This window comes from Littorina saxatilis, linkage group LG13 (assembly GCF_037325665.1).
Source record: "Littorina saxatilis isolate snail1 linkage group LG13, US_GU_Lsax_2.0, whole genome shotgun sequence".
NCBI lineage: Eukaryota > Metazoa > Mollusca > Gastropoda > Littorinimorpha > Littorinidae > Littorina > Littorina saxatilis.
In genome coordinates, this window is record NC_090257.1 from 2962053 (window position 1) to 2978007 (window position 15955).

The window sequence follows — 15955 nt, forward strand, 5'->3', positions numbered from 1 at the left end:
TTGTTTAGTATTTTGATAGAGTGTGTGTATGTGGCCTTTTTAAAAATTTTGTTGTGTTTTTTTGCAATGTTAGATTAATTCTGTTCTTTTTAAATTAAGTAACATTTTCTTCTAGCTCTGCCTCAGTATTTGATGGCAAGCTGAAATGCAATCCCATAGTCCGGGCTTCGTGGAAGATTGCTTGACCAAAAGTTCAATCAATTAGGTTGAAAAAGAAGGACATGACAGTGCCGCCTCAATTTTCACTAAAGTTGGATATGTTGTCATTTTTCGAAAAGAAAAAATGGTCTAAGGATGTAAAGTTTCATGAAGATTGGCCCAGTATTTTTTTCGCTCTACACACACACCTACACCACCCTTGTCCCAGTCTATGTTAAAACATAAAGAGAGAATGCTTTATGTTCCACAGGCTAAATATTTTGCCTCTTAAGGACAAGCTATGGGTTATATGATTCGAGTTTTACGCCCTCGCGGCTTTTGACGAGATACACAAGTGTATGCATGTTTAGGTGGTATCAGCTATCTGCACTTATGGTAGAATGACCAAGATCTTTTACGTGCCATTGTGGTGACACGGGGGTGGGACATGGCTTCCGTCTCTGGGTTTGCACATAAAGTTGACCCGTCCCGGCCCGAATTCGAACCTGCGACCTTCCGATCTGTGTTAAAACATTTAGTCAAAACTTGACTAAATCTAAAAAGTCGACAACCTTGTTGCTTCCTGTGGAGAATGGGAATATCTTTGTCAAATCTACGTCAATCTGAAAAAAATAATTCTAAACAAATTCTGACTGCACAGAATGCATTCAACTTTGCTATGCATTTTTGGTATGTTTCCAAGTGAAACGATTTTCTCATTCCGTGTGAAAGTCTGGACAGGTCTCCATCTGTGTCAGTGAACATGATCGAGTATGCGAGAAAGACGCTACCTTACGGTGAGGGCCCCAAATTGCAAAGGGTTTAAAATCGTGATCGTGATTGGCGTTTTTTTACCTTTCTGTGACCGTGATTGGCGAAATTTCCATTTCTGTGATCGTGATGGGACTTTGCCCGTGATCCGTGATGACAAAAAAAAATCAAGTCTCGTGATCGTGATCGTCATTTGTTTTCGTGATCGTGATGGGCATTATTGCAAAGCATTTTATTTTCAACGTACATTTTTCACAGCTGTACCACTCTATGATCCTCTATTCGTCAAGGTGTTTGTGATCGTGAAAACAAAAATCAAGGTAACTGTGATCGTGAAAGCTAACATTTCCCTTCCCGTGATCCCCTTTGGGGCCCTCTACGGTGAACAGTTATGCAAAAACAAAGAACAAAATCAAGAAACGGTAAAGGAATTTCTAACCACTTTATTGAACAGACAACTTCATAATTACACTATCAAGTATTTGCAGCACAGAAGCTAGTAGGCATGATGATCGGTGCAAAGCAGAAGTAAACCAAAGAAATTGTAATTATGTTTTAAGCGCCTCGAAGTAACAAAAAGAGCATTTCTTACAAATCCCTCATTGACTACATGAAAACTGTAAAATTGTAAGTACCAAAAGAAAAAGTTGGGGGGGGGGAGGAATCCTTAGCACTAGAGATCTGTAGTACATGTACATGTACAGAGAACATATGAAAAAAACCACAACAAAGCATGCGACTCGTACAATTTTACATTTGTCCCCTCCCTGGACAAAAACATAACATTTGACATCAAAGATGGCAGGATGAAATAGAAAGCACACCAGCACCCGATTCTGAATTTCCCGCGGGATGTATGTAAAACTTAATCTGTTGCTGTTATATTTTTCACTCCAGGAAACATCTTTCTTTCATTATTTGGTGTTAAACGTCGTTTTCAACCATTCAAGGTTATATCGCGACGGGGGATGGGATAGAGCCATTTGTTAATTGTTTCTTGTTCACAATAGCACTAATCAAAAAATTCTTTCTTTCTTTATTTGGTGTTTAACGTCGTTTCAACCACGAAGGTTATATCGCGACGGGGAAAGGGGGGGGATGGGATAGAGCCACTTGTTAATTGTTTCTTGTTCACAAAAGCACTAATCAAAAAATTGCTCCAGGGGCTTGCAACGTAGTACAATATATGACCTTACTGGGAGAATGCAAGTTTCCAGTACAAAGGACTTAACATTTCTTACATACTGCTTGACTAAAATCTTTACAAAAATTGACTATATTCTATACAAGAAACACTTAACAAGGGTAAAAGGAGAAACAGAATCCGTTAGTCGCCTCTTACGACATGCTGGGGAGCATCGGGTAAATTCTTTCTCGTCCCAACCAATATGGAACTCCCCCTAACCCGCGGGGGGTATTTCTTACATACTGCTTGACTAAAATCTTTACAAAAATTGACTATATTCTATACAAGAAACACTTAACAAGGGTAAAAGGAGAAACAGAATCCGTTAGTCGCCTCTTACGACATGCTGGGGAACATCGGGTAAATTCTTCACCCTAACCCGCGGGGGGTTATAATACTAACTAAAAAATGCTTCCAAAATTGAAATAATGCTACATTTTGTTGGCAAAATTGTTTTATTGAGATGTTTGTTTGTTTGTTTGTTTATTTGTTGCTTAACGTCCAGCCGACTACGCAGAGCCATATCAGGACGAGGAAGGGGGGATGAAGGGGGCCACTTGTCAAGCGATTCCTGTTTACAAATGCACTAACCCATTACTTGTGTCCCAGCAGGCTTTAGTAAAACTAAATTAATACCTACTGGAAGATTACCAGTTTCCAGTATGTTAAAATAGGCTTAACCTATCTACTGCTGGACTTACATCAGAACACTAACAGATTAAACTATACATGAATCGCGAGACAAGCGGCAAGAGAAGAGATTTTTGGAAAAAATACAGGTGAATGAGCAAGAAGGCAGAAAAAAGAAAAGAATTCATGAAGAAAAAGAGAGCATGACAGGAAAGAGGAACCAAAAATCTACCTAACAGCAAACTAGAAAGCTCCTGCGGTTCCAAAAACAGGAGGGGCCTTTAATTTCATAACCGCAGTGCCCCACTGCGGGATTTTATTGAGATCGCACATAAACAAACATACCTGTAGCAATAAATAACACTGAACAAATTTGCTAAATTCAAGCAATGATTAGCAAATAATACTCTTCACAAAGACTATATAACAACAGACAACATGAATAGAACGGTAACAATTACATACATCATCAAACTTCCACATAGTAACACTTAAAACATGCAGGCAAACGTACTCTACTTATTCAAAATGAGGTACATAATGTATGAATTCGTTTGTCAAATTACAATTATCTTATGGACAAAATGACTGGCTGGCACAATACTTGTTCGAACAGTCTCCCTGCTTTTCATCAATGCTGGTCAATAAGTATGGAATACAGTACACCAGAAGTATTGTCACATAACTTTGCGCTGTGCATTTGCTCTTTTTTCATACCGTGATACTTAATATATCTGCACTGTACCCAATGCTGTAGCAATGAGATCGTAAGAAATACATCACACAAAAACTGAATTTGTGTGAAAAATGTTACACCCCAGAAATAAACCCCTTTAAGCAGAAATGCAAATACATGGGTGAGATTCTTCCGGTATATAATCCGGATTCGTCATGTCTGTGGTGATGTTTTTTTGGTTGTTAATTATACAAATCCTTCAACGTTAGATTTCTTACAATTCTTCAGGCTTCATGACATTTGTCAGTCCCACCCATGCAAACAATGATAATAATTAGGATGTTTCTGGGGCACAAATCCTAGTTCTAAGCACCTATCTATAAATAATGACACAAATAATACACATACCGCTTTTTTCCTGTAACATGGAGAACTCCCAAATGTGAAAAAAGTTCTAGGAGCATGCCTAATCCATTTTTTTTTTTACATTCGGAAATACGAACAATGAACCACCAACCCAGATTTCCCAAACAATAAATGCAAGATTATTCATCAGGGCGCCCTCACCCCATCTTCAAATTAATTCCGCATTGTCATAGAAAATACTACTGGCACTGACCCCTGCTGCTTGAAGTTATATAATTTATTTTCAAGAAACAGTAAAGATTGCCGGTGCTATTTATCCCTTCTTCTTTCATTCCTGTGCTTGGAACCACCAGTATGCATAGGAAAAGTATATTGGATAAACAAAGTATTTTAAGTGTTTTCAACAAGACAAAGATTTCTGTTCAAAGGGCTTCTAAAGGGGAAGAATTGTATAATAAATTACTCACTCTCAGTAAGGTCACTAAATACATCTCTAACAACAGAATAAAAGACAGATCTGAAACAACTAAACCGAGACAACAGCAAAAGAAAAGAGATTAAAAAAATTAAAAAAACAGCGCAGACACAAATCTCACTGGTAGCAAAGATTAGATATAAATTCAGACAAACAACTAAATGCATCTCAAAGCAGAAACACAAAATAAACAAAAAATGAGCACAAGTGAATTTGAAGTACAACCTTTGAAAACCAAATTATTTTAAGATGTGAAAGCATGAATTAAATAATGACGCATAAAAAGTCATACAAGATGAAAAATGAAATGAGGAGATTCTGGGTCCTTGCCACCCCTCCAAACCTCTCCCCCTACCCACATAAAAAGGGCGTGTGGATGTGTCATTTGAATAGTGAGGTCCAAACAGTAAGATACAGTAAACAAAAGAGAAAAGAAAAAAACGGCTTCCACTTATTTTTCCTATTGCTCAATCCAGCATCAAGTGAATATGAAAATGTAATAAATAACATAAGTCTAGTGAATGCCAAAAATCTCTCCAAAGATTGACTGAAACGATCTGATTCTTTAAATTTGTTGTGAAAAATAACACCCCCCCCCCCACGCAAAAAGGAAGCTTATTAGAGCTCAGAAATATTTCCCACATTTCCAATATGAAATTTGTTCAGTCACAATCTTTGTCATTTTCATGTGTATCACACCTCCCTGTACGTCTAAGCTGTGATCCGACACTGCCCTTTACTCAGCTCCTGACTTTTATAAAAAAAAACTTCTCTTGCAAGACACAAAGAATATCAAAATTAAAAGCTTCCTAAAAAACATCAGCTTCTGTACAAACATTGCAGCAGTCAACCTCTACAGATTATACACCTCATCCCTCACGCCTCCAAATGCAGTGATCACACAAGTAATCAGTGCCATACTATCGCACTGCAGTCTTCTGCCGAATCATCACAAGAAGCCAGCGTAAGCTCTGAAGAGGAGCATTCCTTCGCCTTGCCCGGGGATGGAAACGTTGACCTCCTGCTGAGCCGCCACAAAGAAGACGGATCCACGACACAGGTTTAGCGGCGCTCCCAGTGTGCTGTTGCTGGCGTTGCCAGAGCCGTTGATAACGATACAGATGCTGGCACTGTTAATCGACGGCAGCTTGAATTCTGGTGTCCCAGAGGGAACCTGAAAACATGCAATGTGTTGATGCTACAGGAACGTCTGAGAAACAATGGGAAGTGTGCGCTCTAAATGCATACGACATGTGTAACAGCGTAAGTGAGAGTTACTCCGAACCATTCTCCTGGCACCTGAGAGAATAACAAGCAACTTTTCATCCTGAAAAAGACTCGACATGCTCCAGGAACATTCTTTCAAAGTTACTCTTTATTCCCAAGATCGACCTGATTTTCTTAGATTTTGGAGGTCTTAAAAGTCACTGTACAGACTTAAAAAAATATATGACGGGAAGGAATCTGAATACCTCATATCTGCTGACGCCAAAGTCGGGGACAGGGGGGCGGAAGATGGTGAAGGGCACGTCCTGTTTGTCTTGGATGCCTTGGAACTTGGTGCGGTTGACGGGTCGCCCCGTGTAGTCCAGCATCTCAACCAGCGTGTGCTTGTCGATGTACTTGTGGGTCAGACCCGCTCGCACCACATTGTCTGAACACGCCATGCATTCCATGCAGTCTGAAAAGGATTTTTTTATTTTAAATATTTGGCTGTCAATCTTTTTTCTGCTTTTCCGTACTTTTGCAACCATATTGTCCGAACACACCATGAACTTATGCAGTCTGAAAGGAAGATTTAAAAAAATATATTTGGCTGAAGAACATTGTGACTGCGCGTGTAAGCGATAAATAAAAAAGACCCCCCAAAAATGTACTCACGCATGAACGAAGAATACGGAACAATTAACAGCAATGTTTTAACCCTGGAGTCTTTAAGCCTTCAAGAAGACCCTAAGGTTGAAACGTTGCTGTTATTTGTTCAGTATTCTTAGTTCACACTTGAGTACATCATTTTGTTGGTCTTATTTTTGGGTCTTTTTATATTTTGGCTGTCAAAAGTTTTGTGCTTTTTCGTACTTTTTGCAACAACTAATAAAACACTGTAGTGAGAACATGTAATATCCATGGCCGGGACACTGTAGTGACAACATGTAATGTCCATGGCCGGGACACTGTAGTGACAACATGTAACATCCATGGCCGGGACACTGTAGTGACAACATGTAACATCCATGGCCGGGACACTGTAGTGACAACATGTAACATCCATGGCCGGGACACTGTAGTGACAACATGTAACATCCATGGCCGGGACACTGTAGTGACAACATGTAACATCCATGGCCGGGACACTGTAGTGACAACATGTAACATCCATGGCCGGGACACTGTAGTGACAACATGTAATGTCCATGGCCGGGACACTGTAGTGACAACATGTAACATCCATGGCCGGGACACTGTAGTGACAACATGTAACATCCATGGCCGGGACACTGTAGTGACAACATGTAACATCCATGGCCGGGACACTGTAGTGACAACATGTAACATCCATGGCCGGGACACTGTAGTGACAACATGTAACATCCATGGCCGGGACACTGTAGTGACAACATGTAACATCCATGGCCGGGACACTGTAGTGACAACATGTAACATCCATGGCCGGGACACTGTAGTGACAACATGTAACATCCATGGCCGGGACACTGTAGTGACAACATGTAATGTCCATGGCCGGGACACTGTAGTGACAACATGTAACATCCATGGCCGGGACACTGTAGTGACAACATGTAATGTCCATGGCCGGGACACTGTAGTGACAACATGTAATGTCCATGGCCGGGACACTGTAGTGACAACATGTAATGTCCATGGCCGGGACACTGTAGTGACAACATGTAACATCCATGGCCGGGACACTGTAGTGACAACATGTAACATCCATGGCCGGGACACTGTAGTGACAACATGTAACATCCATGGCCGGGACACTGTAGTGACAACATGTAACATCCATGGCCGGGACACTGTAGTAAGAACATGTAATGTCCATGGGTGGGGCTGAAAAATGTCATGAATCCTAAACTGAACCAAAAGTAAAAAATAAAAAAAATAAAAGGGAGAAAACAATAAGGATTTCTGGCATATACCGGAAGAATCCCACCCATGAATATCTCACCTTTTTCAACCACCCTGCCCTTAATTTTGACTTTAATAACCAGAGCCTTTTTTGACAAAACCAACAGATGAGTTTGCAGGCCATATGACAAAAACAAAAGCAACCATGATCTCAGCTACGATATGAGAGATAAAAGATCTCTTCTATTTGTTCTACTCAACCATTTTGTTCTTTCAACATGCCAGCCTAGTTGTAACATTGAATCTTCTAAGAAGAAAATGCAGAGTTTTTCCCGAACAGACAATAAATTCTGCATCAATTCCACTACAAATTCAAAGAAAAACAAAAGTCGCATTAACGAAAAACACACACATACACATGACATAAAAAACACACACAAAAAAGAAACACGCACCAATACACAAAAACAACAATACAAGAGAAACAGCAAGCAGTCTCCATTGCATTTTTGGCATTTGATTTACAAAATGCACAGTCATTTCTCACCTCCAGACAAGTACGCATGGGGAAGGTTGGCTTCAAGGAACATGGCCTCGCCAGGCTCTAGTCGTACCACGTTGAGGAAATAAACGCAGAAAGCCCCAGCATCATCAGGAAACTCCTTGTTCAACTTCAACATGATGTCCCCTTCCAGCGGCTTCAGGTCGTCTCCCCTGTTCTCTGTCGGAGAAGGATCAAATCGCCGAATTACAGATCTGTCTACAACTCACTTTTACCTGAGGAAAACTCACAGTCAGGGATGGCCAAATTTGCCGCCTGATCGCCAGGGGCTAGTAAAAACCGCCCGGTTGGCCAGGGGCTAGTAAAAACCGCCCGGTTGGCCAGGGGCTAGTAAAAACCGCCCGGTTGGCCAGGGGCTAGTAAAAACCGCCCGGTTGGCCAGTGAAAACTGGTCAAATGCAAAACAACTTTCGGCGGCACTATCAATTTTCAAAGCCGTGTAATCACAGGGAAAGCCTGTTCATTGCTGACCACAGCCCGGTTGTCTATCGAATCACTGCTATTTTGTGTGTTTCTGACAGTCACAAATTTAACGTGTGGTATGTACTGGGTCAGTGAAATTTGTGGCGGGCTAGTGAAGTTCTTCAAGTTACTCGGGCGAGTAACTTCAAGAAATTCACTAACCCGCCACATAATTGGCGAGTAAAATTTGGCCATCCTTGACTGGGTAAGTAGACAATATTGGTGTGCCCTTCCCGTCTGACACTCAGTGCAGTATTGAAGGAATCTCAGAAAAAGTGCACCAACCATCTAGATGTGGCGACCATAAACATAAAGATTCATGTCTTTTCTTTTTTTTCTCACTTTAGTCACCTCTACTGGAAGCTGGCCACCATAGCCAGACAAACAGACGATCGTGGAGCAAAGGTGTCTGACCTTGACAATTCAAAGTAGTTTTAAGATTTGGAAACGAAGACATAAACATGTGTCAAACTGACATAAAATGTGAACACACGTTCAGCTTCTTGAAAGAGAAGCCTTCATCCATCCTGTGCATGCCGCAGCAGCAACCTTACTCGCTGTCTAAGGATTGTATATTGTTTTGTGAGTACAGTGGAACCCTCGTTTTAAGACCTAAAATAATCTGAGAAAATCAGGTCTTAAAATGGAGAGTCTTAAAATGGGGTTAATTTTACAGAGGTTATGAACAAAAAGTCTGAAAAAACAGGGTCTTAAAATGGTGGAAGTCTTAAATTGGAGGGTTCCACTGTATTGTGAAAAAAAACCAACTTACTGGTGTCATGCACTCGCTGCACCAAGCTCTTCAGTTCATTCTTGACGGTGTCCTTGTGGCTCTCCATCAGGGCGGAGAAACAGTCCTTCATGGCCTCGCGTTGCAGCGGAGGATCGATGCTCCGGCTGGCCGTGATCAGTTTGATGGCGTGTTTCTGACCCACTGCGTTCCTCAGCTCCTCTATCTCTGTTCACAAATTCATTACTTTATCATTCCATTGCGGGGAAATTGAAACTGTGTGTGTGTGATTGTGACACATGTGAAAGAGTGTTTTTGTGCAGTGGGAGGATTGTGAATGTGTGTGTGTGTGTGTGTGTGTGTTTGTGACTGACACACGTGGGAGGTTTGTGTGTGTGTGTGTGTGTGTGTGTGTGTGACATAAGTTCCAGTGTTTCTGGGAAGTGGGGTGTTTGCCAAATGGCGACACATTCCATAAAGACCACCTGTTAAAAGGGACCACTTTTGCTCAGTCTCTTAGGTGGTCGCTTTAGACAGGTTCGACTGTAGCTTCCTCCCAGTACAAAAATATTTAAATAACAGTAACAAGAGTCGCACTACCCAGGTGAGTGCATCTTTAAGTGTTATCAGCGACAATACCTGCTGTTCAGACTTGGTCATGTGACAGACGTTTTCTTCCACACGAGATTACGTTGATTGTCAGCTAATCGAGTGTGGAAGAAAACTCTGTCACATGACCAAGTCGGAATAGCATTTATGTCTCACAGCTTCAACAGAGGAGAGAACTAACACGTTTTGCGTACTCAAGCTTGACAAACCTAAACACAGGAGCAGCCATTGTCGAGAGATCTACTTTTTGACGGAAATGACCGAACAACTATGAATGACGTCTCGGTATATGTGAATGACGTCACAGTCATCGTCACAGTCTGTATCTTTTGAAGCATCGGATTCTTCATGACGTCTTTCTGTGTCTGCATCCGCGAAATGTTTGTTTCCGGGATCTTTGTCATCTATGTTCAGAACTCTGTCCTTCCAGTTTCAGACTAATAGGCCTCCTGAGCGAGCCACTTTCCAAGGGCAGCTAAATTCGCGTATGGAAACAGTACTGTCGTCTGGGATGCCGTTTTCAGTATTCTCAGCGTTGAAGAATTTGTAAAGAGAAGAAACGATAACAGCAGGAGAAATAAAAGTCGTGTGTGCATTTTGGGGCTTTTGGAGGGACGATTTCGAGTTTGAAACCGTTCTTGCACATGCTCCAAAGCATGTAACATACAATCTTGCACACGTTTGCTTTAGTAGTGGCAAAGAAGGAAAGCGTGTGACATTGGTCTTTTACGTGTCACTGACGTAGGACATGGATACCGTTTTTAAGTCTGCACATTTAGTTGAGCTGTGTCCGTCCCGTCCTAGATTCAAACTCGTGACTTTAGAATCACAAGTCGTGTGCTCTACTAACTGAGGCACCCAGCAATTTGCTTTTAAGGAAGCTAATCTTTCTTTCTTTCTTTCTTTCTTTATTTGGTGTTTAACGTCGTTTTCAACCACGAAGGTTATATCGCGACGGGGAAAGGGGGGAGATGGGATAGAGCCACTTGTCAATAGACCCTATCGGTATTCCAAGCTCTCGTGATCTCTCGCAAACTTCAGAGCATAGCAAAGCATGCGGTACAGCGATCTTGTGCGAGCTGCACAAGCCAAAGTTCGAAGTTCTCGCGATGTTCAAAGCATAACAAAGAGCGTGTCTCGCGAGAGCTGCTCAGATACCGAAAAGGTCTATTGTTTCTCTGTTCACAAAAGCACTAATAAAAAATTTGCTCCAGGGGCTTGCAACGTAGTACAATATATTACCTTACTGGGAGAATGCAAGTTTCCAGTACAAAGGACTTAACATTTCTTACATACTGCTTGACTAAAATCTTTACAAAAACTGACTATATTCTATACAAGAAACACTTAACAAGGGTAAAAGGAGAAACAGAATCCGTTAGTCGCCTCTTACGACATGCTGGGGAGCATCGGGTAAATTCTTCCCCCTAACCCGCGGGGGGTAGGAAGCTAATCAACCAACATGAAAAACATGTGCCACATAAAAGACCTCTTTTATTCTGCCAGAATGAACGTGGCTGATTACAAATAAACATGCGCACTCCCGTGTAGTGTGACTCAAGTGCTGCTAGCTTTCCACTGAGAGGAAGCGATCTGAATTTCCAGGTGATGGGTCAATAAAGGAATAAGGATGAAGATGTACACAATTATGGAAGACTAAGTCAAATGCAATCAACGCCAAAGCATAACAATTTGGAAAACAACAGAAATAAAAAAACAAGCATTAGCCCCATGGAAGGGGTGTCAAATACCAAAAGAAGAGAACATTTTGAGATTCATTCAGTGTGACGATAAACATCAAACGGGGCTATTAGGCAGATCAGCAAATAAGGTTAAGAAGTGTTGATGTTTTACAAAAACAGTATGTGTACTACTAAGCATGTCCACAATACATTCTTGTAAGGGATTTACAAACAAAAGGCACACAACAAAGACAAATTTTGGTGGGTAACAAGTACAGGAAACTTGAAATAAAGATGAAGTGGAAGTTAAAAATGAGGGGGAAAAAATACCATCGAAACGGAAAAGTTGGCAAAACCAGAGTATAAACAGATAAAATGGATAAACTCACGTTCCATAAAACGGGCCACTTCTTTGATGGGTCGGAAGCCACAGAGACCAAGGAATGGTGTCAGGGCTATCGCCATCTCTGGTTTGTGGTTTGGATCTTTGTACAAATCGGGCCGACTCTTGTGCAGCATTTCTGCATGAACCTGGCAAAGAGTGGATCAGTTTTGTGTTGCAGACAAAAGTGCTAAAAATCATAGCAAACCAATACAGACAACAGAAATGGCGCTCACGGGCAAGCTGCTTACAAACCAGGACATTCATAAAGCAATGCCAATATTTAGCATTTAAAAAACAACAGCAACTAAGCAGCAAATAAACAAGCTTGAGGTTTTCCACGTAAAAAAAAGGCATCATATCAAGCGGACACTGCATAACATACTCTTCAATCATTTAAATAAAAAGAAAACACACCAGTAACCAGGTTAGGTACGTTTATATCTACGGTAAAACCTGTAGAATGCGGTCACTGGACTTAACGGCCACTCGCACAATACGGACAGTCTGTATTGGCACGGATCGTTTCCTTCATTAAAATCACTGCACTCAGCGGACACCTCGGAATTACGGACGCGGACGCTTATTTTAGGTCCCTACTAAATTGTGTAACTGCTCAATACGGACAAAGGATGTTTGTTTAACTTCCAAACATCCAAACATCATTGCCATTGTCTGTCTTCTCTCTCTCGCAAGCTTGATTTGAGAGGTAAAAGAAGCTTAATCGCGATTGGTCGGCTTTGAGCTGAAACTGAAACAAGCTTATTAGCGATTGGTCGGCAACCTCATAGCCAATGAAATGCATCAAAAGTATTCGATGGAAGTCGGTACATTTGTAAACAACATCGAAGATTCTCACACACTTGCACAGCTGATTCAGTCGCGTTTTGCCGAAGTTTGAATGAATCACGATGGCTTCTAGGTTGCGGAAGGAACGAAACACTCTCAATTTAGAGCAACGAGTGTCTGTGATGAAAAAGCTGCAGAGCGGACAATCATGCCGATCGATCGCGCAAGACCTGGGCTGTGGAAGGACGCAGATTTCAAAAGTCAGCATAGACAGAGAAAAAATTATGGCTTTGTGGGAATCGGGAGACGGTCGAGCAGATCAAAAGTGGATTTCGAAGAAGGCAACTGATTATGAGGAACTAAATGATGCTGTTTTCCAATGGTTTTCAACAAAGCGTGCTAATCATTTTGCCATCAGCTGTTAACTTGTGTTCAACCTGTGTTAAAGCTGTTGTGATAAGTTGTCTGAAGGACCAATTATTTTCACTTTAAATAATTTATATATTCTTGTTCTACCTGTGTTAACAACATGTGATAAAGCGTTCTTTTTAAAAGTCCTTCTCTGTGGACTGGATCTGTTACAACTGGTAATAAAATACTGTATTTCACTGTTTTTACTTGTTATTTTTTTTACTCTTAAACATGTACAAACAATATAGCACTTTCCTTTTCGCAACCACATTTGCTTGAACCTGTAAAATAAGGACACCTGCAGAATAAGGACACTTTTCACTGGTCCCAAGGGTGACCTTATTTGACAGGTTATACTGTATAATCAATATTTCGGCACGTTACTGCAAACTTCAGGATGGTAAGCTTAACCCTTAGTCAGTTAACAGTCATAAAAATCAAATTTTATTTGTATTAATTTTTTCTCTTCTTCCAAAACAATCAAAAACTGTGTATGTACTCTTCCCAGTCTTCTCCCCCACACACCTTGTTAGGATGAGCCTGGATGGACAGTGACGTTCTGACGGAGAGCACTTTGAACAGGAACGGCAGGCTCCCTTTGTAGTAGTCCTTGACCTCTGACCCCAGGCTGTCTGGGTGCTCGTTGACCCAGTCGATGAGCGGCTTTTCTTCCTGGCCTGGTATCACCACCATAGAGGGACAGTTGGGGTGGGTGCCCATCCATAACTGTTTTGCACAGAAATATTGTAAGTAGTTTGTGAGAGTAGGTGGAAATTTTAAAGTTTCAAAAGTAAACTTTGATTTAGTGAATATATTTACCAACTCACATAGATAGCAATAACTTCATTTTGTTGCTAAGGTATTGAAGCACTCATCCGTGGTAACACGGGAGGTAACTCTTATAAACAAACTCTACACCATATAAGGCATGGTCCATGGTAGTTACCTCCCCTACCGGAGTTGGGTAAGAATATGTAATTAAATCAGCTTTACTTAGTGTCGCAAATAAAAATTTTGTTTGTTGACATGTGTGTGGATGTGCATGAAACAATGCATGTGTGCATGGTTCTTGTGTCCATCTAAACACCAGGGTTTGTTTTACTAACGTATCATGCCCCATTGGCGTATGAACTCTAAAAATGACCCATTAGAATTCGCTTCAGTGAGTCTAAGGGCGCATCGATATTACACACTGTGCCACCCTTGTCTCAGACACAGCACACACAAACGCACACTAAACCTCCCTGTGCACACAGCTACAATGGGCAGTGCTTTGACAGATACGCACCTGTTCAATTCCAAAATGACCTTGACCTCAGTCTTACTCACCTCAGCGTAAGTTTTTGTCGGATCAATTCTAAAATCTGGGTCAGCACCTGCTTTCAAGCTGGCCACTTCGCTGTTGAGTCCAATCTTGCCCCAGTCATACTCCTGTACTCCACAGCGCAACTTGAATACTAAAAAATAGCACAATCACCATAAAAGTTAAAACACATAAAAACAACTGATACACGTACTAATCCAACAAACTAATGTTATGTTATGTTATGTTATGTTATCAGACTGGTACTTAGGCTGTTAAGCCTTTGTCTGATCTTTTGATCAGTTGCTATCCTAGCCTAACTTTGGGCTAGGTAACCTACACGATCTTATGACCGTGGCCTATTCTATCAACTTTTTCTTGGCTGGTGTAGTGAGAGGCATACTGACATTTGGGCTATACATATAATCTTTCAGTGCATTGTCCAAGCGATTTTTGAAACTGTTCATTGTCGGTGCTTCTACCACATTCTTGTCCAAGGAGTTCCACGTGTCTATGATTCTGTTCGTGAAGAAAGATTTTCGGAGAGCTGTTCTGCATTGTTTCTTCTTGAGCTTGAACTGATGTCCACGGGTATTACAAAGGCTATTCAGCTCCAGTGGGTTCTTGCAATCGTAGTATCCATGCATGAATTTGTATGCTTCAATCATGTCTCCCGGGATACGCCTATAGCACATGCTTGGAACTTTCATAACTCTCAAACGCTCTTCATAACTCAAGGTCTTCAACCCTGGAATACACTTCGTGGCTCTTCTTAATACACTTTCAATCAAATTTTTATCTTTCTCGAGTCGGGGACTCCACACCACATTTGCAAACTCCAGATGAGGCCGTACAAGTGCAACAAAGAGAAGTCTTAGCGTTTCTGAAGTCTTTTTAATTAACTAAAACACCCTGGTTCTTTGTGCTTTTCTTTTTGCTGGTCTTTGTCTACAGGCAGCTGTTGGCAACGTGCACTGAAAGTAACACTGACAGTATTGTGAAGTCATGATGACTACACCTGATGCTAAAGTATATATTACAACTTCAAATGTTGTTAATATTCACCGTAACAAGACATTTCTTCAGTCACTTGTCACACTGTAATAAATTCAATACAGACTGGTTGACGATCACGTATACGTCGTCGACGCGAACATACGCAGAAAGTAACGTTCACAAGGGGACTTGGGGTGGGAGGGACTGGGGGTGGTTTGGGGAAGGGGCCCTTTAAACAATCTCCGTTGTCTTATACGTGACGCTCTGACGTCAAAAGGCAGATAAGGCTCAACGCTTTACACCGAGAATCCTATAAACATAATGAGGAGAAAACGCCGGGGATTCTGTCGCTGTCACGATGACTTTGTCACCCAAGTCTCAAGGCCGTTTGAACCAAAACAGTGTTTAGCAGGAGGAAATGGGGCCGACGCCGGAACGTTTGCTTGAGTAAACGACGGAAGTCACAATGAATCAACGATGATGAACATTGAAGCATCGAAGTAAACAACATCCTAGCCTAATAATGCACCAATATGTACAGTACTTTTTTAGTTTACATCAGAAAAGTATAAGAAAGAGGTTACAACCTTGAGGATTCGCCGCCATGCTGGATGTCATATGCAGAGCTGTGGCTTTGTTTATGCCAAGGTCAATCCTTATTTTCGCCATTTTCGTTGGTAATATATTCGAAATGACG

At 41.3% G+C, this 15955-nt stretch overlaps 1 protein-coding gene across 2 annotated transcripts; it reads right to left on the minus strand.

The window, feature by feature from the left end:
• Window positions 1–1336: 1336 nt before the first annotated feature.
• On the minus strand, window positions 1337–15939 carry LOC138946279 (mannose-6-phosphate isomerase-like). Of its 2 annotated transcripts, none has more exons than XM_070317822.1 (8): window positions 15846–15939; window positions 14289–14416; window positions 13485–13685; window positions 11767–11908; window positions 9129–9314; window positions 7880–8053; window positions 5715–5923; window positions 1337–5416 (listed from the first exon to the last, which is right to left on the minus strand). In XM_070317822.1, exons 1-8 carry the CDS (start codon window positions 15925–15927, stop codon window positions 5192–5194), a joined length of 1347 nt encoding a protein of 448 aa, XP_070173923.1. In that variant the 5' UTR covers window positions 15928–15939; the 3' UTR covers window positions 1337–5191. The 2 variants fall into 2 exon arrangements, with proteins under 2 accessions (XP_070173923.1, XP_070173924.1); XM_070317823.1 differs by lacking the exon at window positions 15846–15939 and adding an exon at window positions 15328–15441.
• Window positions 15940–15955: the final 16 nt, after the last annotated feature.